Source organism: Equus asinus, chromosome 22 (genome assembly GCF_041296235.1).
Source record: "Equus asinus isolate D_3611 breed Donkey chromosome 22, EquAss-T2T_v2, whole genome shotgun sequence".
Lineage (NCBI taxonomy): Eukaryota > Metazoa > Chordata > Mammalia > Perissodactyla > Equidae > Equus > Equus asinus.
In genome coordinates, this window is record NC_091811.1 from 59,256,990 (window position 1) to 59,281,718 (window position 24,729).

The following is a 24,729-nucleotide window of genomic DNA, read 5'->3' on the forward strand; positions in this document are numbered from 1 at the left end:
AAGCCTCTAACCTCGGCTGCTCGGAACAGCGATCTTTTAACGTGGCCTTGCCCTTCTCTCGGGGAGGATCCAGAAGCCCACCAATCAGAAAGCGGCACGCCGGCGCCGGCCCCGCCTCAACCTTCACATCCGCCACTCAGGAGCCCTCGCGGCCCCGCCCCCATCGCTCCCTCTTGTTTGAGGGTGGACGTCGCGTTGGACCCGGAAGTGGCTTTGGGTCACGAGGCTTCGCGGAGGAGGTGAGTGAGTCATGCGCGCGCGCGGAGGGGAGAGCTGGAGGGGGGAGGGGAAGAGAGGGGGGCGGGGATGATGCAATGTTTGGCAACCGGTGTCTGCGCGCGCACGCGCAGGGGACTAGAAGGGTGGTGGGAGGTGCAGGGGGGTGGGAGAGAGGAGAGAGGGCGGGGCGCCAGCTCCCGGCACCCAACGGCCCCAACGGCCATCAACCGTGGCCGCCCAGGGCTGCCGGGTAAAACCTCAGTGCAGCTCGTCTCTCTCAAGAGGTCTTGTCTCCCTGACCTGGCGTTAGCCCCGTCTTACCTCCTCTATAAGGGACTCCCATTTTCCTTGGCCCCCTCCCAGCTAATGGGCACAAGGCGTTTTAACCGTCCCTCCGTTCAAAGTTTGCATCCGTCCACCAGGATTATCTGCATCTTCTCAAGTCTTCTTAAAGGGGTCTTCTCTTTTAGCCCTGAACTCCCCCAATAGGGGCTGAAGTATTTGAATCCCCTTGGTAGTCATTTTCAGCTCCTTTCAGAAGAGCACCCTTAACTTTTGTCTTCGTGAAGTTTCTGACGAACCCTCAGCCTGCCAGAGTTCACGTTCTTTGTCCAGTGGACCCGATTCTCACTGTTTCCCACTCATCTCCCCCATAGTGCTCGGGCGCCCTTCACTAAAGACCAAGACCCCCGCCCTTTTCACTGTCCCAGAGAACAAGTCCTGTGACTCCTGCTGCGAGGAGCAGGCACCGGCCTCCTGCCTCCCACGTGCGTGGGCCACAGCAGAGCCTTGTTGCGCCGACTGCTGTGGACTGGGTTGTCGGGAGCCCCGATTCTAGCCTCAGCTACCCCTCACTTGCCCAAGGATCCCAGCCCAGCCTCCTAATCTCTGTGCCTCACTGTTCTTGTAAATAAAAGATAATGAGTTGTGAAGGTAAAATGAGAGAACTATGAACTTGGGGACAGCTTGAAGAAAAGTGAAAAGCGCGATGCAAAATGCACAGTCTTTTTCTTGTACCATTATGTAGAAAACAGAGGCCATGTGGTGGCCTGTTACATACCCTGTCATACCCTCATGGAAGCAGCCAGCGTTTGTCTGAGTAGCAACTATTACAAGGCTGGCCGTGGCTGGATGGCAGGTATGGGTGGTGGTGTGGCAGTGACAGGTCCTTGGCCAGGCCTGCTCGGTTGCTCCAGACCTCTGTTTCCCTTTCTGTAAGTGGGATTGGGGGTGAATTGGACCAGATGGTCTCTTCCTGGCCCAAAGACATGACCAGGTTGTCAGTGACAGGCAGAGGTCATGTGACTTGACAGGCCGAGGTCGTGTTGTGACATGTTGACCTGGGGAGGCGGGTCAAGCCCCAGCACACTATCCGGGAAGCCTTTGGGGCGGGGCAGGGCAAGTGGCGACTTTCATCTTTTGGGGCTGGCCCCTCCCGGACCTGGCATTCCTGGCTGCCCCAACAGATTGTGGCTTTGGAAGGGGCCCCTCCCCGGGGAGGGCTGGGATTGGCCACCAGTGGCCTAGGAAGAGGCTCAGATCCTTCCGCGGAGGGCGGGGGGGGCCGCGTGGGGTGTTTGTTCTCTTGGGGATTAATGGGGGGTTGTGGGGGAGGGGTAGGCGCGCTCCCGCATGCGCACTGCGGCCCCTCCTGTTGGCTCGTCGTTGTCCGCTGGGCGGGGGCCCGGCCCCGCCCCTCTCCCGTCCGGGCAGCGGCGGCGGCGGCGGCTGCGGCGGTGGCGGCGGCAGCGACGGCGGCGGCGGCGGCAGCAGCCTGCGCGGTGCCTTCTGGGAACGGAATCCCCAGGGCTGCCCCTGGCCCCCATGGCGCATGCGCGGGAGGCCGCTCGGTGATCCGCGGCGGCGGCGGCGGCGCTTCCTGCTAGGACCGGCCGGGGCCGTACCGGAGGCTCAGGCTTCACCGACCCTCCTCCCACTCCCTCCCACTCACCCTCTGGGCCGCGACTGCGCAGGGCGGGGCCGGCCGAACCATGGGCCGCGGTGAGTGCAGGGCCCGGCCCCCCCACCCCGCCCCTCCCCCTCCCCTCCCCAGCAGTCCCTACCCTCTGCCCCCTCCGCGTTCTCTCGGCCCCTTTCCCTGGCCCCATCCCCACTCCCCCGCCCTCACCTGCCCCCACCGGTTCTCCCTTTCACTGCCTGACTTTTGCCTTCTTCACCTCCCTCCCCTGAGTGCTTCGCCCACCCTCCGCCCGCCCTCTCCCCAAGTTCCTTCCTACTTCGTGCGCCTTCCCCTCCTCCCCAGGCTGAGGGAAGCAGGCTGGGTGACAGGGCGCCTTGTTATGAGAGGGAAAGTTTAGAAGCCGCCAGCGTGGGGTGGGAGCGATGGTGAGGTTGGGGAGGATACTTGCAGGTTTGAGGGGCGGCCCCACGTATCACAGGAGAAGCCCTCTTGGAGCTAATTTGAAGCCAGTGGATAGGTGCTGAACCCTCTTGCCTTTGGTTTGGGGGAAGATCAGGAGCGTCTCAGCTCCGGGGAGAAGGCAGAGCTGTGATTCCAGCCTTTCCCAAGACCCAAATGAGCCAGATTAGTGATTGTCTAATGGAGCAGGCATGGGGGGAGTTCTTCTGGTACCCCCCCAGCGGGCAGTTGGGCAATTGCCTGGTGACCTCTGGGGCAATCTTTACTTTTTATATGATCTTCCTGGGGGGGAGGGAACAGCAGGGGCCAGACTCTCTGGGAAACTTCCTAGTGGCCTGGCATTATGGGAATTTGCCCACACTCCTTGGTGAAGTCTTCTGTCCCTGATGGGACAAAGGGGCCTTGCTCTTTACATGTCCAGGGGTTAGGCTATGAATCCTTGGTCCTTGCCAGTTGAGGCTTTGATCCGCTGGTCCCTAGGGACTGGACATGGAAAGGATGGTGTGGACTCAGCCAGCAGATCCCTGAGCTCTTTAAGGGCACTTACCTCATACTATTAAGGGTCTTTCCCTTGAGAGTGTCCTGGGCTGTGGTGCTCTCCTGAGTTGGGCAGATTCCTGACAGTCCCGTGTCTTGCAGGTGTGGGCTAAGCCGGCGGCCCCGGCTTTAGACTGGACCCCACGATGTTTGCAGAGATGTTCAGGTAGCCATGGTGGGAGGGCAGAGGGCTCCCCCTCATCGTCTCTCCCAGCCTTCTGAGGGTCTCCCCACCACTTTTGCCTTCCTGGAGTACTGCCTCAGGTACCCAGCCTAGTTTAATCCTCCTAATGCCCACATGGATGTCTGTGTTATCAGGCACGTGGGAGCTGATTACACACAATGAATGGGGGCAATGAGAGCAGTGGAGCAGACAGAGCTGGGGGCCCTGTGGCCACATCTGTCCCCATCGGCTGGCAGCGCTGTGTTCGAGAGGGTGCTGTGCTCTATATCAGGTATGGATCCTCAGGCCCTCCACTTGACTGAGTTTTCTCTCTCCCATCCCTCCTCTCAAAGCCCAGATCTCTGGCACCCTATTGCTCTCCTCTGTTCCGCCTTCCTTCCTCAGCCTTTTTGCTCTCTGCATCTCTGGCCCTTTGAATCTGTTCTTCCTCTTCCTGTCTCTTCCCACATTCCTTACCCTCTCTGCTCTTCCTAGGGAGGTCTTTGATGAAGGAACTGTCCTTTAGGACTGTCTACTGATTCAGTGTCAGCTAACCCCATGTTTTCTGACCCTGTTCTTTCCCAGCCCAAGTGGCACAGAGCTGTCTTCCTTGGAGCAAACCCGGACCTACCTCCTCAGCGATGGAACCTGCAAGTGCGGTCTGGAGTGTCCACTTAATGTCCCCAAGGTCAGAGTGGTGGTGGGGTGCCAGAAGTACAGGGATAAGCTGAGAGACGTAATGCGTATCACTGACTGTGGTAGCCCTTCTCACAGATCCTACCCCTTCAGGGTCCCTGTTCATGCCTTCTACCCTACAGGTTTTCAACTTTGACCCTTTGGCCCCGGTGACCCTGGGTGGGGCTGGGGTGGGGCCAGCATCAGAGGAGGACATGACCAAGCTGTGCAACCACCGGCGGAAAGCCGTTGCCATGGCAACTCTGTACCGCAGCATGGAGACCACCTGCTCACACTCTTCTCCTGGTGAGTCTTCTCCACCTTACAGGAGACTGAGGAAAGCTTAAGGGTCTGGAATAGGGACGGTGGGAGGAGTTCTACGAGAAGGAGCAAGGAGAAGGGTGGGGTGGGGAGCTGCTTGGTGAGAGGAGGGCACAGGAAGGTCGGCAATTTATGGGAAATGAGATGGAAAAGACAAAGTTCTTGGAAGGAGAGCCCCAGGCTGACCCTTCCTTTCTCATTTATTGCAGGAGAGGGAGCGAGCCCCCAAATGTTCCACACTGTGTCCCCAGGGCCCCCCTCTGCCCGCCCTCCCTGTCGAGTCCCTCCTACAACTCCACTTAATGGGGGTCCTGGCTCCCTTCCTCCAGAACCTCCCTCAGTTCCACAGGCCTTCCCCCCTCTAGCAGGCCCTGGGGGGCTCTTCCCACCGCCCAGGCTTCCTGACCCAGTCCCCGCTGGAGGCAGCAGTAGTCCTTGTTTCCTCCCAAGGGGCAATGCCCCCTCTCCAGCTCCACCTCCTCCCCCTGCTATCAGCCTCAATGCTCCCTCATACAGCTGGGGAGCTGCCCTCCGATCCAGCCTGGTGCCCCCTGACCTGGGTTCTCCTCCAGCTCCCCATGCGTCCTCCTCACCACCTTCAGACTCTCCTCTCTTCCACTGTAGTGATGCCTTAACACCCTCTCTTCTGCCCCCAAGCAATAATCTCCCTGGTCCCCCTGGCCCCCCTGGTCCTGCCACTCAGCCACCAGTGTCTTCAGCCACTATGCACCTGCCCCTGGTCCTGGGACCCCTGGGAGGGGCCCCCACGGTGGACGGGCCTGGGGCACCCCCCTTCCTTGCTAGCAGCCTACTCTCTGCAGCGGCCAAGGCACAGCATCCCCCACTCCCCCCTCCCAGCACTTTACAGGGCCGAAGGCCCCGTGCCCAGGCGCCCTCAGCTTCCCACTCATCACCCCGTCCCTCTCAGCGTCGTCCCCGCCGACCCCCAACTGTACTGCGATTGCTAGAAGGGGGAGGCCCTCAAGCCCCTAGACGGACCCGTCCTCGGGCCCCTGCTCCTGTGCCCCAAGCCTTTCCTCTCCCTGAGCCATCCCAACCCATTCTCCCTTCTGTGCTGTCCCTGCTGGGACTCCCCACCCCTGGCCCTTCCCACTCTGATGGAAGCTTTAACCTTTTGGGGTCAGATGCACACCTGCCCCCTCCCCCAACCCTCTCCTCAGGGAGCCCTCCCCAGCCCAGGCATCCCATCCCGCCCTCCCTGCCTGGGACCACCAGTGGCAGCCTCAGCAGTGTGCCAGGTACGTGAGTGTGGTGGAGGCCTTCTTCCCCTCGGGTGCGGAGGCGGCCAAGGCATTTAGGGGAGAGTTTAGAGAACTCCTTGGCGGGTTTCTGGGTGTGGGGCAGGGAGGCTGGGTTCTTTGGAGAAAGAGCCTCTCTTGAGCTGAATCTTTCTTTTCCTTTGCAGGTGCCCCTGCCCCTCCAGCTGCCTCCAAAGCCCCCCTAGTCCCCAGCCCTGTGCTTCAAAGCCCATCTGAAGGGCTCGGGCTGGGGGCAGGCCCAGCCTGCCCTCTGCCTCCCCTGGCTGGTGGGGAGGCTTTCCCTTTCCCCAGCCCTGAGCAGGGCCTGGCGCTGAGTGGAGCTGGCTTCCCTGGGATGCTAGGGGCCTTGCCTCTTCCTCTGAGTCTGGGGCAGCCTCCACCTTCTCCATTGCTCAGCCATGGTTTATTTGGTGTGCTGGCTGCGGGAGGGGGACAACCTCCCCCTGAGCCCCTGCTACCCCCACCAGGGGGACCTGGCCCTCCCCTAGCCCCAGGCGAGCCCGAAGGGCCTTCACTTTTGGTGGCTTCCCTGCTTCCACCACCCCCCTCAGACCTTCTTCCACCCCCTTCCGCCCCTCCTAGCAACCTCCTCGCCTCTTTCCTGCCCCTGTTGGCCCTGGGCCCCACAGCTGGGGATGGGGAGGGATCTACAGAGGGAGCTGGGGGTCCAAGTGGGGAGACATTTTCAGGTTTGGGAGACCTGCCACCCCTACTGTTCCCCCCACTTTCAGCCCCCCCCACCCTCATAGCTTTAAATTCTGCGCTGCTGGCTGCCAGCCTGGATCCCCCCTCGGGGACGCCCCCCCAGGTGAGGATAGGGGTGAGTGAGTGGGACAGAACAAGAGGTAGAATGAGAGATGGGCGCTGGGAATCAAAGGCTTTCAGTTTCATGTGTGAGCTCTTCCTCAGGGCCTTTGGGGAGGGCTCAGTTCTTGGCTGCGAGTAGGATGGCTACAAGAACTGGGTCTGTATTTAATAAGCGTGGCCTACTTCACCTGCGGCTTCAGTGAGATTGTGTATGTGAGAGTACTGTAAACTTACTGCATACTTCACACGTCTTAAGTGTTATAACCATTGTTTCTCCTTAGCCCTGTGTCCTGAGTGCCCCCCAGCCTGGACCACCTACCTCCAGTGTCACCACGGCAACTACTGACCCGGGGGCCTCCTCTCTGGGCAAGGCCCCCTCCAACTCAGGGAGACCCCCTCAACTCCTTAGCCCTCTGCTGAGTGCCAGCCTGCTGGGTGAGTCTGAGGAAAGACTACGGGTGAAAAAAGAAGAAAGGAAGCACTAGAAATCAGTAGCAGAGGCTGGAAGAAGTGGGGAAGAAAGTCCTTGACTGCTGGGTATAGCCTAAGAGAATAATAGGGTCAGTAGGCCTAACTGGTTTGTCTGGGGAGACTCCTGACTTTGTAATTCCTCAGCAGGTGACCTGTCTTCGCTGACCAGCAGCCCTGGAACCCTCCCCAGCCTGTTGCAGCCTCCTGGCCCTCTTCTCTCTGGCCAGTTGGGGCTGCAGCTCCTCCCTGGGGGGGGAGCTCCTCCACCCCTCTCAGAGGCTCCTGGTCCCCTGGCCTGCCTGCTACAGAGTCTCCAGGTGAGGGTGTGGGTGTGCATCAGAGAATTTTTTCCCAAACTAGAAACATGGGCATTCTGAGTTACAGTAGCAGAGGGACTGTATTTGAGACTGACTGAGATTTTATTTTTTGCCTATAGATCCCTCCAGAGCAGCCAGAAGCCCCCTGTCTGGCCCCTGAGAGCCCGACCTCAGCCCTGGAACCGGAGCCTGCCCGGCCTCCCCTCAGTGCCTTAGCCCCACCCCATGGTTCTCCCGACCCCCCAGTCCCTGAGCTGCTCACTGGGAGGGGGTCAGGGAAACGGGGCCGGAGGGGAGGAGGGGGACTTCGGGGCATTAATGGTGAGGCCAGGCCAGGCCGGGGACGAAAGCCTGGCAGCCGGCGGGAGCCTGGCCGACTGGCCCTCAAATGGGGGTCACGTGGTGGCTTCAATGGACAAATGGAACGGTCCCCAAGAAGGACCCACCACTGGCAGCATAATGGGGAGCTGGCTGAAGGGGGTGCTGAGCCCAAGGATCCATCCCCTCCTGGGCCCCATTCTGAGGACCTTAAGGTGAGTGCAGACTGATGGACATCTAGGCTGCAGGGCTCTGAGGAGAGGCTGGACCAAGGTCCCTTTCTCTAACTTTTCCTACACATTCAGTCCGTCTTTTCCCAGGTGGCCCCGGGGGTAGTCAGAAAGTCTCGTCGTGGCAGGAGGAGAAAATACAAGTGAGTGTTGGGCCCGCCACAGTCCTGGCCTTTTCTCACTTCTTGCTGGGCTTATAGAAATATCTTAAGAGGCGCTTGGCCTTCAAAAGGCCAGATACTTATTTAAGTATGAAGAAGGATATACCTTTACTGTCCAAATCATGCCTTTACTGTCCAAATGTAGAAAGTTTCTCACCCAAACTCCGGAATCCACCTGGTGCTTGGGGAGGTGTCCCTGATCATCTGTGCCCCTTATTGCAGCCCTACGCGGAACAGCAGTAGCTCCCGCCAGGACATTACCTTGGACCCCAGCCCCACAACCCGCGTAAGTGTGTGTGAGTGTATGCATGGGTGGGGGTGTATGAGGGATGATGCAGGAGGGAGAGGGTTAGAGGGAGTGGGGAGAAAATAAAAGACTTCCTGATACCCAGCTGTTTGATCACTTCTTTCAACTTCCACTCTTGTATAGGCGGCTGTCCCTCTGCCTCCCCGGGCCCGCCCTGGCCGTCCTGCCAAAAACAAGAGGAGGAAACTGGCCCCATAGCAGCCATCCCTGGAGCTGGATCTGACCCTGACTGGGGAGAGCTGGGTGCTGAGCCTTGGGAGCCCCTGCCAGCCACCTGCACCTGTGGACAGGGGGTGGGGGCACTACTCCCCACTCAGAGCACAAATGCAACCCCCTCCCCTACAATCCCATCCTGAGCCATTGCAGGGGGCAGGGACGCTCACCTCCTCCCCCCCAAAGCCATGTCACTGAAAAGGCCTGGGGGGGTGGTATATGGCCCTCTCCCCACCAGGCTAAGGGGAACACCCCCTTCCCCAGGTCTTTTATTTGTTTAAGTTATTTTTGCACAAATGACTCTTTTATATTTAATTCGACTTCATTGCCTCCCTTCTTGAAGCCAGCAGGCTCAGTTTACAAACCTGTGAGCTACTGTTGGTTGCTGCCCTCCTTCCCAGTGAAAGGTACAAAGCAATAAGCATCATGCATCCTCCCTCCCTCTCAACGCCCCTCTGCCTCTGGCTCAGGTTGCTCAAAGCACAGATCCCCTCTTACCCCTGGTCCCCAGGTTTGAAACACATAGCCTCATTTCAAGGTATAGCCAGCTTCCCTCGACTTTCCTCTGGGATATAAAAAGGGGGAAGGGGGCAAAGAGAGCCCGCTAGGCCTCTCCTCCCATACACACTACACTGCCCCTTCTCCCCCCATCAAAACGCTCAGAGACGTTGTGATGATGCGACTGAGGATTATGCAACGTGGTCCAACCGGAGCGGCCAGCATGACCAGCTGTCCAGGGGCTGCCTCCTGCCTTTTCTTTTGTAAAGACAAGACCCTTGGGAGTTTTAATTCTGTTTTGTACTTGCCCTGTGGGGCCTCCACTGCTTTTCTATGGGAGACACTCTTAATTTAACAGATGAGAATATTTTGAAACTCTGGCTCTGACTCTGTACTCATTTTTTCCTTAGTTCTTTGGTAAGAACAGGTTACAATTTCAATCCTTCTCTTGTAGCAGAATGGCTTAGACTGCCTGTTATGCTGTGAATGTCTCTCAGTGCTGCCTCTTCCCCAGGAAACACAGCCGAGGCCACACAGAGGACAACAGCATTTAATGGTCAGAAACAGTTGTAGAGTATTACAATCAGCCACAGAAGCTGTGCTGGAGGACAGGACCCAATCCTTCCCTATACCAGGCAAAGCAGTACTGGACATGAGCTGGCAGGTGGCTGGGCCCATGTCCTCATACCTGGGGCCTGAGGGGAGACCACCATCTAATATGCCCCAGCTACCACTCTATTCATCAGAGGAGGGGTGTAAGCCCCACATGCAAGAAGAACCCCTTGCCCCCAGTGTCAAATGGGATGGGGATGCGAGACTTATAATTAAGGGGAGACCCTATGTAAGCTGTTAACAGAGTTCAAAGGGGTAAGGATTACCCCTGTTCTTCGTCTCCCAAAGGTGCTCACTTTGCAAGCTTCTTCATCCGTTCATCAATGTTGGCAAAATTCCCTTCAATTGTGGACAGGTTCTCACGCATGGTTGTCTGCACCTGGAAAGCGACAGAGATGTTTTATTATTTGTCAGGACCAGGTGCTTACCTGGATGAGGACCTGAAGAAATTCTCTTGGAGAAGACAAAAAAGACATGGAAACACAGCTTATGGGCCCCAGAGCGGGGGAGTTAGAGCAGAGGTTTTCAAACTACCCTTGGAATACCAGGGACCTAGCTCAGGATCTGCCAGGCAGGCAGGACTCTTAAGAATTCCCATCCTGACTTCAACCAGAACAGTTCTTTTATCTGTTTCATGTAATGAGGGTCAAATAAGATTTTGTCGAAATGAGGGTTTCAATAGTTCAAAATTTTAGAAAACTGCTCTAGAGGAAGAACACATTATATACTAAGTACTTAATATTCATTTATCTTGATGGTCCTGTGCTGCTGGTCTCTCAACTCTAATGCTCCCCCAGCACTGAGAATAGTGCCTCTGACAGACACCAGGGACTTGACTCACTATGTGCTGGGCGCTGCTGGAAGGAAGGAAGGAAGGAGGTGAGGCTCACTGCCCAGGTCAGGAAGGAAGTGGCAGGAACAGGTTGGAGCCTAGCTCTTGAATTCAAAGCCCATATTCCTTCCATGTACTGTGCTCAGGAGCATCTGGATGAGGACCCGGGAGGGTAAAGCTAAGCTGAGACTACAGAGGGAAAGGGTAGGTTTTATAGGAAAAACATGCTTATTGAACTAACAATTCACTCATACTATTTCACCTAATCCACGTAACTCTGGGATAGGTATAATTTTCCAGATGGTAAGACGGAGTTTCACAGGTTCAGTAAGTTGTCAAAAGGTCCCACAACCACTGAGAAACAGTATGGAGACTCAAACCAACCCCCTGGCACGCTACCAGGCTACCAAATGGGCTAGGGCAGAACCCTATGAGGAAAAGCTGGAGACCCTAGTCTGTGTGCTGAAGAAGGGAGGTAGCAGACCAATAAAGGACACACACCTGGGTCAAGAGGGTAGTATTGTCCTTGAGGGAACTAGCAATCATCTGCTGTGTGGTATCCAAGTGTGTCAGGAGCTGCCCAAACTGCATGGCTACAAAAGAAGGTAAGAAAGGTACGGGTGAGGTCAGAATCCAACAGAAGAGGGAAGGGAACTAAAGCAGCCCACCTTCCAGCTGGCCTCCCACCTTGCTCATGCAGCTGCTTGATGGTGACAAGTCTCTGCACCAGCTCAGGAAGGGTGGAGGCGATGGGGCTCCAGCGCTGTATGGTTTCATATAGCTGGTGCACCTGGAGGGACATGACAGCACAGAGGGGATGGCTGAGCCTTCAGTGAAGTACACACTAACTACTTCACCAGGGCGGGGCAAGAGTGAAGCACCGCCCTTTCTCAGTAAGAGCTTATGAAGACAGTGACCTGAGGATTCAGTGCTCTCATGCTTTGGTATTACCACTAGGATGACTCAGAGAACCTGAGGGAGCAGGAAAGGGTGTGAAGATGGGGGAAAGGTGTCTTCCCGACCTTGCTTTGTGTATCTGCATCCTCTACAGAGGCTTTATGCTTGGCAATCTCATTCACCTTTCCCAGGACACTCTGAAAGCACAGATTTAAGGATGATAGTGAGCGCACCCAGGGTTTCCAAACTCCCAAGTTCCCTATAATCCAGTTTGCCCTCCACTTAATACCTGTAGCCGAGCCTCCACTTGGTCCAAAACTGCAAGGTCCAGGGCGCTCACCTTTGCCTGCAACAGCTCTACAGTCTCCTGGGGGTGGGGGTTTGGGACAAGCTTTATGAAGGGGAAGGATCAGAGTAGGAAGAAGCTACCCCATATTCCACTGGAGATAATATATAACTACAGACCCCAAACAATTCTCCAAGCAAACCCAATCCCAACATCCCCTCTGTAATCCAAACACTCCTGTTCCTTTTACACTCACCATAAGACAGGCTCCCTGTAGACCTCCAGAAAGGGGATTCTGGTGGGGAAAGGGGGAAAGAAGTCAGTGGTTCTTCTATCTCTATGTGATTACCACCTTCTCCCATCATTTCTGGTTTTGGCTGGCAACCCACTGGCCGATCCTGGAACTGAAGCCCTTTCCTGACTCCTCCCAGACTTCTGTGGAATGCTGTGGACCTTAGGGCTCAGGGTGGAGGATCTGAGGGTCAGACTAAGTACAGGAGAGCACATCACCTGAGCATCCTGATCACACCGTACAGTTGCTTCCAGCTCTGTCAGGCGCTTCTCAAGTTCTGCAACCTAGGGGGAGGAAGGAGGTGAGACTTGCCCTCTGCCTTCCTACTGCTGCAGTGGGAGGGAAGAGCCTGCTCTTCCCTGCTTGTCTGCTTGCCACTTCCCTCGCTCTCCCCTCCACTCTGCCAAGGGACTCCTTTCCCTGGAACACATCCCTAATCACAATCTGAAAATCTGGACTGAAAGTAGATGGGTGAATGAGACATCAAAAGGAACCAGAAACATTCCCAGCACCATCTCCCCAGATCTGATCCCTTGGAGGGAGGCAGGAAAGTCTCTAGGACCGCGTCTCCCCTGGTCCCCCAAACAACACGACACACATACTTACTTTGGCAGCTTGAGAGAACCTGTCCTGCTCAGGCCGAGAATGTAGTTCGTAAGTGACAAGGCTGCTGTCTGCGGGGGTCTCAGTGGTGGTCTTTCCCCCTGAACCAGCCCCTCTGCTGTTCTTTGTTGCTTCCAGCTGCAGCAGTAGGCGTCTGGGTCAGGAGACCAAGTAATAATATCATGACCTGAAGGATGTGGGCCAGTCCAGTCACTCTCTCTCATTTCTGCCTCACAGTCAGCATTAAGGAACAGCTAGGCCACCTCTCCCCTTAGTGTCCCTGTCAGTATCTGGCTGAGTCCTTCTACACCCCAGTCAGCAATGATTTCCCAACAAAACAAGGCACCTACTTAGCCAGAGCTCCATCGGGGTCAGTAAGGTTGATTGTTGCATCTGGTCCCAGCAGCTTCTCCAGGTGGGAAGCAACCAGCTGTTGCTTCAGGGCTGCCAGCTGTTTAGCCAGCACCACAGGGGTCAGCTTCTCCTCAGTGGCTGATTCCTTCACTGTTGTCTGGCATAAAAAGAAGTAGACAGTGAGAGGTGGCGAGAGCAAATCAAGAAAAAAAATTGGACCAAGATCCTTAAGGAGAGCTGTGGTTAGAAGTCACTGGGATCGTTCTCACCCACCTACAGCACTGAATGTAGAGTCATGTAATTCCTAAACTCTGGAAACCTCAGCCCCCTTATCCAGGAGCTTAGGGAATCTTTCTGCTTCTGCTAGGAGGTCCTCCTCTGCTTTGTGAGTCATGGCAGGGAGGGGAGAAGAGAGTGTGGAGTTACCTTGATTTTTTCAACTTCAGCTGTCAGCTCTTGGACCTCATGCAGTAGTCGCTGGTACTTTTGCTGGGGTGTCTCCTTCACTCCCAGACCCTCTCCAAGCTACAGAACAAGCAGACAGTGATGCCACACCTCTAGTACAGGGAACCTCAAGAATTTATCCAAATCCTGGCCCGAGTTTTAAGGGTATCATATCCAAGTCAGAATCCACAATAGCCTAGTACAGAAGAACTGGAGATAGCGGGGAGCCTGGAGACTCTCCAGAGCAAACGGCAGGGGGACAAAGCACCCTCACTGCCTCCTGCTGGGTTCCTCAGGACCCTACCAGAGAGAAACTTGGAATCTAGACTGTATCCCTTGCTCTCCCTCCTAAATGCCTGCTAGGCAGGATCACTGCACCATTCCCATCAACACACACACAACAAACCATCTCATAGTCTCCAGATTCATATCCTGTCCTCTTGGTTTTTCCAATACGATCCGAGAAATCTGCCAAGAAAAGAAGATGGAATTGAGGGCTTGCTCTAGGTCCAGGGCAGCACGGTCTCAGGTGACTGTGAGGGCTTCCACAAGAGATCTCCACGAGGGACCCTTTCCCAAAGCAAAAGTCAGTAAGGCCTGAGGACAGGCTTCCCCCCACCCAATTTCCAGCCCAGTCTCACCAAGTCCCCTTGTTCCCACTCTCTTGTCTTTGAACTTGTCATAGGCAGCATTGGGATTGACAATGATATGCTCCACACTTGTGCTCGTCAGCTCCTCCTGCAGGAATAGGCAGTTCAGGCCAGGGGCAGACTCATTCCCACCCTAGAACTTCCCCATAAAACCCCCAAACCATTAGGAGACTGGGCCCCACTCTCCCAAGGGGAAAGAAGGGCGGTTCCACTCCAAGCTGCCAACCAGCCTCAACCTAGGAAACGGAAGCTTCCTGGTAAATTTGGAGTCTCAGTTGTATAAATATTAACACCCTGATTCAACTGGGAACAGAGGCAGCAGAACCTCTCCACCCACTCTGTACATAAGCCGCCCCACCCCCCACCCCATCCCACTGGGCCCTCCCAGTTATCTGGCACATACCATGCACTCAGGGCAAGAAACCAACCTGACCTCTTTTAACCTCCCCCTCCCAAAAGTAAATTTCCTTACTACTGAGGAAGTCCATTTTCAAGCTCACCTCCCATTTTTGCCGGAGGGAGAGAGGAGGGATGGCAGACAACCAAGCTACTAACTCTGAGGGGGATATGAGGACTCTGCCGCCAAAGGGCAGACACCAGCTCTTAGATACAAAAGGAAAGCTGGCAGGGGGCCTGACCGGAAGCCCTGTTTCCAGGCTGCCATGAGGCCAGGGAATTCAGGGGACAGAGAAAAAAGGCAAGGGCTTTCTGTATTATTGTTTAAGGGACATCTTAGAAGCAACAAGCAAATATCTGCTTGCCAAGGGCACCTGTGGGCAACGTCCACATGTAAGTCCTGAAATGGAGAGCCCAGCGTCTTTTTTCAAAGAGAAGCTGCAGCACCCGCCTCTTCTCCCTGACCCTCAGCTGTCTCCCAGGCACTGAAGCGCTTCCATAAACAGGGGACATGGCAAAGAGAATGAGAGATTTTACCCTAGAAATTGAAGCAGAGAGGTTCCCTCCTCACTAGGTATCTACTGGCTGTTCAGATTTTAATAACTACCCCAAGACTGGGTGCTCCAGACTGCATGCCTCTCCCAAGTGTCGGCAGTCTGAGAGCTCTCACTACATGACTGGAGGAAGGGGGAAGGAGACCCGGGTGTCCTTTTCTGTCGGGGATCACATCTCCACCTTCTACAGGAGGAAGGCAAAGGGAGTCTTCTTTTCCTTTAACTAGAACAAAGGTTCTCAACCCTAGCTGGACAACAGAATCACTTAGAAAATGTTAAAAAAAAAAAAAACCCAGAGGCCTGGGCTCACCTCTGTAGCTTCTGATTTAATTGTTCTGGGGTAGGACCAGGGCAGTAGGCCAAGTTTAAAAGCTACCCAGGTGATTCTCATATGCAACCAGGACAGAGAACCTCTGTCCCAGTGTGGGTACGGAGGGTGGGGGGAGGGGGACAAGGATGGAGAGACATCACGGAGAAAGAGCAGCAGACAGAAGCTCTGTCCTTGTCTCTGGCCTGCTATTACAGAAGGAATCAGTGCGAGTGGCAGCTTTAAAAATAAGGGAAGAGAGTGGGTAAGGAGAAAATATCAACTTTGATCTTTACCTCTTCCTCAGGGAAGCGCGGGCAGAGGGGCAAGAGCTAAAGATTAAGGGAAAACAAAAGGGTCCAATGTCCCACATGCAAGTGCCTAGAAAAGGGACAATTGAGTCCCAATTACCTCTTTAATCGTCTCTGACATGTTAGAGCCAGAGCGCCCACCAGCCAAATAACTGTGTGGTCTCTAGCCTCTACAAAGTGTGTATCTGAGCAGGAATCATGCTCAGGAAAGACAACCACCTCCTCTTCAGTTCACTTTCAACAACATGCCACTCCTCCCTGTGAGCCTCCATCAAGGCTGACGGAGTAGAAATCCACTCTAAAAAAAACCCTCTTAAAAAGAGGAATGGGCATGGTCTACAGACAAGGAAAGAACTTCGCCACAGCTACCATGTGTTAAGCCCTTGTTATGGGCCAGGCACTGTGTGGATGAGGGCGCACTTTGTTATTTACTTTCCTAAATAGGGAAGGGGTGGAGTGAAAAAAAGGGCCGTCACACAGGACGTGAGAGGTCCGGAGGTCCGGACAGTAACGGGACGGACAGTGCTTTCATCTCACTATTCCTGCTGCATGAGCATGTCCTGGGTTAGGAGGGCTGCCCGACGCTGCCATCCTCTCAGAGCCTCTCCGAGGGTGTGGCCCGGGAGACTCAGGTGGGCAGCACACTTTAGTCTTCCAGTGGCACCTACTCCGCCAGTGTCTCGAAGATCTGGGGGCATGGGGCAGGGGCAGTGTCATTACAGTGATCTGTGAGAAGGGAAAGGTTGTCAGCTGGGGGTGGGGCTGACAGAGGGAAGAAAGATTTAGTCAAGACAAAAGGACAGAGAGACAACTGCCCATCATAGCACACCCCGTTAAAAAGCAGACAAAAGGTCAGGCTCCTTACCAGCTCCTTGTGGTTTCCCCAGAGGTGAGAAAATCAAGAGTTAAAAGGAAAGGGAGTGGGGAGATGGGGGTGAGGGAGGGAAAAAAAGACAAAATTGTTATTAGCAAATTGTCACATGCACTACATGATCGTCTTCAAACACACTGCACCACAGGGCCCAGGGGAGCCTAGCAAAATTTGGGCGCCAAGAAATTTCAGCTGGGGTCACCACATACCCCAAGAAAAAGAAGAGCTTGGGATCCTTTCCTCTCTGGTGGTGAGGATGTCATGACATTCTGCCATTAACATCAACAATTTAAGATCATCAGAGAGCTAGAAGTTAGATGTTGCAAGCTAGTGGCATGGAAGAGGAAAGTGGGGAAGAGAAGGCTGAGCTGTAGAAACGGCGGAAAGTGAAGCAGAGGCTATGGAGATTCTGAGGAACTATAGGTGACTGACGGTCCATAATTCTTAAGGGGGAAGTTCATGGCTCAAGTCTTCCTGTCTCTCGGTTTCTCTAGTTTTGAAGACTTAGACATTTGGATGGCAGACTCAGTCACAATGAGGGTACTCATCATGTAGGTGGTTTGATATGACTTTAGTTATGCAGAACAAAATATGTCAGGTACAGATGGTGAGTTGAAGGAACTATGAAGTACCTAATTGCAGCCCCATTCTCATTCTCTGCTGCCAGAAGAGAGGCAAGGTAGACCCTGTCCCTCATGTAGTCTGGTGTGTTGGTATCCATCTTGAGTGGCTGGTAGCTCACCCTGCATCTCTAAGGGACCCAGAGCAATTCTGCCATGATGTGCTAGCACAAAGAGCCCAGAGGACACTAAGATTCACAGCTGCCAGCCCATGGGCAGAACATGTTTCCATAACCCTCTTCACAAGATTCACGGGGGTTGGAGGGTGGACAAGGGGGAAAGATGAGAGTATTTCAAAGACGCCTTATCTTAGTCCAGCCACATGGATAAGGCTCCCACTTCCAGGCAAGACTGGTAAAGAACTGCCAGGAGGGGATATCCAGCTGCGTGCCCTTCCTCTCCAGGAGCTTTACTGATGGGGCAGACAGAAACAGTTGTGTGTATGTGAAAGCACACAGTGGGATAAAGACAAGTGCTTCCTGCCGAGAGATTTCAGCTAGATATACCTGAACCTCAACCTCTCTATTCCCTGTCTGATGCCAGGGTCCAGCCAAGCCAAGACTCCTCTTTCGGCTCTAGGTAGAGGTGGATCTGGGTCCTGTGGTCTGGGCTGGGATGTCTCTGCACAGAGTGGGCATAAGCACTCACAAGTGCACACATGCAAACACACGAGGGGAGGCACACACACTATACCTTTCTCTTACATGCCCCACCAAGCTAAAACCAGCCTGGGAGAAACTCAAGGAGAAAGAGGACAATGGGCCATAAGTTCAAGTTTAAATCATGAGAAACAAGCAGAATGGGGGAGGACAGAAAATCAAAGAAAAGGAAAAGTGGTACATTCATTTGTAAATAGTATATACAACCTCCAGGTCTGTCCCTATGGGTGGGCTGGGGGATGATGAGATTTTAGACATAATTCCTGTAACCTAGAGTAACAGTCACCATGGAAACCTAGTACACCTGGCCACCTTGACTGGAAAATTCTCAGTGTATTGATCCGAGGTACCAGTTTGCCTGGCACATGACTCCCAGGTCCTCTCATTAGTGGACTCTCAGACTCCCCAGGGCTGTTTGGCTAAGTGACTGTGCCTTGGAGGGCAAGACCTGAGGTTCTAGATCACGCAGGGGAAGAGGCCACTACTGCTCTCTGAGCCTGTTCAGGCTCTATGACAACACTGCAGCCAGGGGGACTTCAGAACCATGACGACAAGGAAGAGGGATAGTGCTGTAGAATAAAACTGTCCACGATGGACCACCATAAGGCTCACCATCCATCCATTTCTAAAGGAGGGGCACGGAAACAGAAAGACTCATGAAAGCACAAATAACCCAAGTTACTACCTTAACACTGCATGTAACACCACTTTCCATCCCCTTTGCTTTTCTCTACAGGCTTAGCATAGGTGAATACTAAAATGAGTTTTTTCCCAGGATAATCCACGTACAGCTAAGAAGTGAGAACTGTGGCTGTCCCCCTTGTTCTCCACCCTTGTCTAGAACAGCAACAAGTCATTCCTTTTCTCAACTCATTTCTGTCTGAGGAGGAGAAAGGCAACCCCCTTCTAACCCCAGCCTCTAAATGCCTCAGGTTCAAAGCATTCCCAGCCTCCATGTTTCCATCCCATCCTTCACTGGACAGTTTTATCCTGCAGGCCTCACAAGGGGAAGAGACAATGATTCTTGGATCATAGTTGTGCTTTTAAACCTTGATTAGTGATCTTTAAAGATAAGGTCATCAGGCCCCTTAGTGACCCAGTTAGGGACTCATCAGAATTTAAAATGATTAGCAACAACAATAGCACAATGACAGGGCACTGCATGCAAGACGGCAGATGAAAAAAACATGCAGAGAAGAAGCATCGAATGGTCTTACTTGTGCAAACTAGTGTCCAGGCAAGGTGGTGAGGAGGGAGGACGGGGGGAAGCATTAGGAAAACTCAGGTAAGTTCAAGTGCGCCAACAGTCAACAAACACAGTCAAGCATACTCTACGATATCCCGAACCCTAAGGAGGAAAACCTACTGTTTCTCAGCTCAGGCTGGTGGAGTGTCCAGCAGGACCTACCCTTGGGAGAACTGACCCCTTTGCCAGAGCCCCACCAAACTATGACTAGGTCATTTTTTCCCTTTCACATGACATGGGGGATAGTTATGGCATAAAGGGAGAAATTAAATCCTGTTTCTAGTGAGGTTTTCTAAATTTAGTCCCCTCACTCCAGTAGTTCAAGAGCCATAAGCAGAAAGCCTCACAAACCCAAGGCGGGCTGTAGGCCCAGGGGGAAGAGGAGTCCAACTGGGAATTAGCTTTCCTGACAAGACATTTTCACAAAAGACTCCAAACCAGCCCATCACCCCAATGGACCAGGGAGTGTTTCAAAGGCAGAGATCCTTCCAGACTGAGGAGGAAAGGATGAGCCCGTGTGGTCTTCGGGCTCATTCCACTCATTTTAGAATATTTTACTTCCTGCTAAAATTGTTTTAAAGGGATAGTAAGAAAATCAGGATCACCTTTATCAAAATTAAAAGCTTCTACTGCTTTCCTCCCCATCCTCTCCACTATGGGATCGCAAAACTTTTATGTTTAAGTTAAACGAGCAGTTACGATCTTTAAGGGGAATTAGAGGACATTATTTCCTTTGGCAGCCCAGTTTCTTCCACTGCTTAGTGGAGCAATAAGACAATGAGGGTCAACACTCTGTGACTATTCTAAGTAAAAATCTGGAGACCCCTCCAAAGGTTCCCTTAGAAGCTGGTCATACTGGTTGTCTCCAGAGAAGGGAACTGAGTGCTGGCAGGCAGGGGTGGGAAGAAAGACTTTTGTTCTATGCACATCTATTACCTATTTTAAAAACTAATATAATTAAAGTTGAAAATAATCTGGAGACTAAGGCAGAGCATGCTGTTGCCAGGGGTCAAGAAGGTGACTGAAAACCTCATGGTTCAGGCACCATAGTGAGTTTGCACTGTTGCCCGTGCCAGGTCTTGGGAGGGTAGGTGAGAAGGGGATAGGCTGCTGGTGAGAATCCAGGCCTCAGGACATGGAGTTTAGTGGATCGTCGAAGTACAACCCACTGCTCCTCAAGTTGCACATTTACGTCAGTATTAAGAGCAGTGGCAGAACCATTACTCAGCTGACTTCCCGAAAGCTGCCCTCCTAAGGCCCATGGGGACACGCAGGGGCCAGAGACATTAGCTGACATCAGGAAACATCTCAGCCACCCTCCCCCCACACCTGAGGGCTCCTGAAGCAGCTGAAGGTCTCCCCATCCCACTCACTCCTCCCTGGTGACGGAAGGTCATTTAGCTGAGCCTTAGGTGATACAGGCAATTCAATTCCTCTTGTATTTACCATCCAGCTCTTATGCACTTCTATACCAGCATCCTGGGCAATATGCCACAGGAAATGAACACTTATGGTAGCCTCTCCCCATCAGCCACCCCATTAGATGCTACTAAAATAGTCTGTTCAGGCTCAGCAGGAAGAAACAGCCAATCAGGTTGCGCATTCAGGTTCTTCCATGCCTGGAATGGGTGTCATCTTCTTTTTATTAAGAGATATCCCAGTACCTTCAAAAGGAAAATTACAATCTATTTTTTGGTTTGGAAAGGGGACTGCTGTGATACTACCAGCTTATGTTATAGTCAGTGACAAAGGGACAAAGTTCCATTCATTATCTCACCATGAAGGATTGATATTTTAGAGGCAGAGGCCTAGGCCAGAGTTGAACAGTCTCTGAACTATGGCAGTAAAGTCCTCAGCATATACACTCCTATCCTATGAGGGGGCAGAGACAGCTTCCTAATAAGATACCTCTTGGAGTGACAGGTGCTTACCCAGGTCCTTGAGCAAGGACAACATGTGCATTACCTCCAGGTACTGAAGCTTAGGGGACAGACTGACATGCCAGCAAGTATAGGAGCCACAAGGAACACATCACTGAGAGAGGGGACAGGGAAGGTGTTCCTTACAAAGTAGGAACACTCCCACATGGGGGCAATCAAATAAGGAATAAGCGAGTACGCCAAGCCATACATTATAAGCCAGCCATCAGCATTCCCCAGAACTAACCAGCCCCACAGACACAGCCACAGGACTTACAGACACACATACTGAGCCTGTTCCCGCTGACTCTTGGTCACAACTTTATTGAGATCTCACGCCATCAATGTGACTCAAGCCCAGTTCTCTTGGAAGTAACAGAACCTAAAACACATCCTGTAAGACATGCTCATAGATCTTTGTTCCCCTTTGGCACTTACATACACAGAGTTTTTACTATGTTGATTTCCATTCATTCAATTTTGTTTTTTCTTTCACGTTTCCTACATGTGTCCTAACTCCCCCATTAGTCTGGGGGATCCTTGTGGGCTTGGACATTTCTTCCCCTGCATTGCACAAAAACCAGCACAAAATGAACACATTCAATAAACAAGGCTAAGTGGTTCCCCTTATGGTTAAAATGTGTCCACACTAACACCTTCCTCCTCAGAGTTCTTCTTGGATCTGAAAGTGCTACCAGGGCCTCACCTCCGCCGATATGAAAAGTTTAAGTTCTTCTTCAAATTTGCTTTGCTCTGACCAGCTCCCTTATCTTCCTAAAATCTCCAAGTCATTTTCTTACTCCTGGCTCAATGGATACTGGATATTCATAGAAAAGAGTATTACTTTATATTTCAAAATCTAGCTCTTGGTAGGATACTAATGAACATGTATTGAGTGAAATATTTTATGAAATAGAAGGCCTAGGTCCTAACCTCAAACAGTTTATAAGTGCTCAGGCTTCATGATTCATTACCACAGACTAGCACCCAGGGGTCTAACTGAGTCACTAGTCCCAAACCTAACTGTTTTGAGATATTCAGTTTTATTTAAAAGGCCTAAGGATCAGATCTTGTTAGTTGTAATTCCACTGACCTGACTCTCCTTCCCGGCATTGTTCATCGGTGGCTGTAAGCCCAGCAAGGCCTTTGCAAGTCCTGCAACCTACACACCACCCAGGCTGGCTTGGCATACCCGCTTATTGCTGTGGTTCGCCAGAAAGGGGAAAGAGCCTGCCTGGGGGAAAGAGGTCAGAATCCAAAGGAGTCCTGAGGCAGCACATAGTCTTACCGCATCAAACTCCGCTTGATCATCCTCAGGTAAGTCGCTGGTTTCATAAACATCTGGCTCGTTCCTGGCCTGCAGGTAGAAGCAGTGACCACCCAACCTCACTACCCAGCATCCACCAACACCCCAGACCCCCCTCCACTTGAACAACTAACAGAGAAGGCAAGCTGTGACGCCAGGATTCTGTCCACTCTCTTCCACCTGCCTGGTGAGCTGCATATCAGGTCCCGTGCCTTAGAGGGGTGGGGGTGATAGTGGGCACAACTGGGACCTGATGGTAAATGGTGAGTGTAAGTGATGACAAAGATGCTACCCCGAGTCTTAAGCGGGGGGCGAGTGGTTGGCAATCATTATGTCTGAAGTAGGAGATGGGCTATCCTCGAGTTGGGTCCTGTACACAACTACCCTGGCACGAGGGCTGAGAGTGACTCAGGACCTTAGTACCCAAGGTCCTGTGGCCCCAACCCCCACCCCGAGGATGCAGGCAGGGCAGCACAAAAGGAGGGTACAAGCCGGCATGCGCGGCATGGGCGGGGGCGAGCGCGGGATAAGGGGTGCGGAGGTTCCCCGGGGGACAGAGTTCTCCATCTGGCAGGAAGGTTCTGCCACGGTAACCTCTTCCTTAGCAGGGTGAAGGCCATCACCAAGTGGCCTGGTATGTGTATGTGGGGTGGGGGTGGGGAGCTTATGGGAAGATCTGGGGAGACACGGGTGATGTTGACACAACACTCGAGCACAAGTGGTGAGCGCCTGGAGACGATTTCTGGGCCGAGAAACCGGCAACTGCCAGAAAAGGGGCCTGGTAGGCCGTCCCACGACCCGGCCCAAGCGGGTCGGAGGAGTCCAGAAGATGCTGCGGGTCGTCGGGAGAAAAGCGGCGGCAGCCCCGGGGGGAGCAGGGGCTGCAGGCGGGAGGGGTCGCGCGTTGCTGTCTGTTGGGGGTCCTGAGGAGGTCTGGGGCGCGGTCCTGGGGAGCCGGGGCCGGCCCTGTACTCACAATGCCGGGGAGGTCGGCGTATTTAGGGTCCGCCATGGCGGCGGCGAGGCGGGGTTGGGGGACCGGGGCCTCGGTGGAGCCGGGGCCGGTGTTCGGGAAGGGGAGAGGCTGGGTCCGGGTCCCGGGCTAAGACGGCGGCAAAGGGAGCGGCGGAGGAGGCGGAGAAGCAGGAAGTCTCGCGACAGGAGTAACACAGAAGAAGGGTAAAGCAAAAGTCGCGAGACCAGCTCGCTACCACACCCCTGGAGAGGCTGGGATTGGCGAGAACGAGGCCAGGGAGTGAGGTAATGGCAGGGGGACGCCGCCTAGGATTGTGGGGTATGTAGTCTTGGCCGACTGGGTCTTGGGCGGGGATGGACGATAACGCACCTTGGGAGTTATTCCATACAACTTATTTTCTTTCATTTTTACATCAAGTCTGTGAAAGAGTTTTTAGAATTCCCATTTTCCAAGTGAATAAATTTGGAATCCCAGAAATTAAGTGATTACATAAAAATAATACAACTAGGCATGCGGTGGCACAGCCAGGGCTTAAAAAACGATAACAAGTAAAATTTAGTAAAGGCTTAGTCATGTTAGGAATGAAAAAGTTAAGTAATCTTCTCAAGTTAGGGCTGTCAAATAAAATACAGGACGCCTAGTTAAATTGGAATTTCAGATAAACGACTAATGGCTTTTTAAATATAAATATGTCCCATCCTATATCTGGGACATTCTAACACACACAAAAAATTACTAGTTTTTCAAATCTGAAATTCAGATTGGGCATCCAAAAACTAGGTATTCTGTTTTTGTTTTTCAAATCTGACAATCCCATCTCACGTTCATAAATAGGTAAGTGGTGGCTCTGTGTCTGTCTGAACACCCTCTGTGCTCTTAACAGCTTCACTAATAGTTTTCAGGCTTTTGAATTTCACAGTTCAATAAAATAAAAGCAACAACAATAAACCTTTTTGAAGATAGATATGATATTGCTATGCTTTTATTTTGCCAAGTAAGTTTGTTAAAGAAAGAAAACTAACTACTATTACCATTCTTACTTAATGGAGAAGTACAGAAAGACACACTGTCAGAATAAAAAACTGTCCTTTGAGACTTAACAAATCCAGCTTTATGGAAAATTTACCAAATTGTGTGTGTGTGTGTGTGTTTTGGGAGGTGGGGGTGGAAAGTGCATGCACAATGAACTTTCGTCTCTGATCAGTGATCCTCCATGGACTAGCATTTTGAAACTCTTTCACTAAGGATGCCACCCTGGAGCCCCTAGGGGCCTGAGGTTGGGATGTTTCCTGAGCTCACAGGATGCTGCAACACTTAGAAAGAGTGCCAGACCAAGTGACTGGAGAGATGCCTATTTTCCTCAGTTTGGAACTCATTGTCATTCTATGCATACTCTCCTGGCTCCTCCCCAAGCCTCTACCCCTCTTTCTCCATAGTCCTACTGCCTTCCCATCCAGTTTCTTATGTGGGACCCCTTTCCCTTAGTTTCCTTAAGATTCAAGGTAGGGTTAAGAGGTATGGGCCCAACTCCAGAAACCCCCTCAGCTGAGTTCTGAGTGGTTAGGTCTTGTCTGGACAGGCCATCATTCTCCCACCCTCTCCCCATAGTGTCTAAGTGACCTTAGAATTGTTAGGTAGGCAGAACCTCCATCCCCTCCTCCCTTCTCCCATCACCCTACTCCTCGCCTTGGCCAGGA

General features: G+C 52.9%; 2 protein-coding genes across 9 annotated transcripts; one reads left to right on the top strand and one right to left on the bottom strand.

Annotated features, from left to right (window-relative positions):
* The first annotated feature begins 161 nt into the window (after positions 1 to 161).
* On the top strand, positions 162 to 9,277 carry MBD6 (methyl-CpG binding domain protein 6). 8 transcript variants are annotated; one of them, XM_044756048.2, is made up of 13 exons: positions 162 to 239; positions 3,239 to 3,302; positions 3,455 to 3,591; positions 3,885 to 3,987; positions 4,118 to 4,280; positions 4,505 to 5,554; positions 5,722 to 6,383; positions 6,664 to 6,817; positions 6,998 to 7,170; positions 7,290 to 7,703; positions 7,794 to 7,861; positions 8,102 to 8,165; positions 8,310 to 9,277. In XM_044756048.2, the coding sequence occupies exons 3-13, from the start codon at positions 3,479 to 3,481 to the stop codon at positions 8,382 to 8,384; spliced, it is 3,039 nt and encodes a 1,012-aa protein (XP_044611983.1). In that variant the 5' UTR covers positions 162 to 239; positions 3,239 to 3,302; positions 3,455 to 3,478; the 3' UTR covers positions 8,385 to 9,277. The 8 variants fall into 8 exon arrangements, with proteins under 8 accessions (XP_044611983.1, XP_070350599.1, XP_070350600.1 ...); XM_070494498.1 differs by having other exon boundaries at positions 163 to 239; positions 7,809 to 7,861; XM_070494499.1 differs by having other exon boundaries at positions 163 to 239; positions 7,001 to 7,170; positions 7,809 to 7,861.
* Positions 9,278 to 9,431: 154 nt separating this feature from the next.
* On the bottom strand, positions 9,432 to 23,270 carry DCTN2 (dynactin subunit 2). Its single transcript, XM_014844007.2, has 14 exons — positions 23,033 to 23,270; positions 22,039 to 22,107; positions 13,859 to 13,955; positions 13,624 to 13,685; positions 13,200 to 13,298; positions 12,770 to 12,930; positions 12,423 to 12,573; positions 12,035 to 12,100; positions 11,781 to 11,819; positions 11,528 to 11,605; positions 11,364 to 11,435; positions 11,029 to 11,131; positions 10,843 to 10,934; positions 9,432 to 9,888 (listed from the first exon to the last, which is right to left on the bottom strand). The coding sequence occupies exons 1-14, from the start codon at positions 23,066 to 23,068 to the stop codon at positions 9,802 to 9,804; spliced, it is 1,212 nt and encodes a 403-aa protein (XP_014699493.1). The 5' UTR covers positions 23,069 to 23,270; the 3' UTR covers positions 9,432 to 9,801.
* Between the last annotated feature and the right edge of the window lie 1,459 nt (positions 23,271 to 24,729).

What these genes read in the sequence shown, in the direction of transcription:
- MBD6 (XM_044756048.2), top strand. Translation starts at nt 3,479, where the DNA reads ATGAATGGGGGCAATGAGAGCAGTGGAGCAGACAGAGCTGGGGGCCCT. An exon ending in GCCTGCTACAGAGTCTCCAG is followed by an intron (nt 7,171 to 7,289) that starts GTGAGGGTGTGG and finishes TTTTGCCTATAG; the next exon opens with ATCCCTCCAGAGCAGCCAGA. An exon ending in GGCAGGAGGAGAAAATACAA is followed by an intron (nt 7,862 to 8,101) that starts GTGAGTGTTGGG and finishes CCCTTATTGCAG; the next exon opens with CCCTACGCGGAACAGCAGTA.
- DCTN2 (XM_014844007.2), bottom strand. Translation starts at nt 23,068, where the DNA reads ATGGCGGACCCTAAATACGCCGACCTCCCCGGCATT. An exon ending in CCCGATGGAGCTCTGGCTAA is followed by an intron (nt 12,574 to 12,769) that starts GTAGGTGCCTTG and finishes CTCCTGACCCAG; the next exon opens with ACGCCTACTGCTGCAGCTGG. An exon ending in ATGCAGATACACAAAGCAAG is followed by an intron (nt 11,132 to 11,363) that starts GTCGGGAAGACA and finishes ATGTCCCTCCAG; the next exon opens with GTGCACCAGCTATATGAAAC.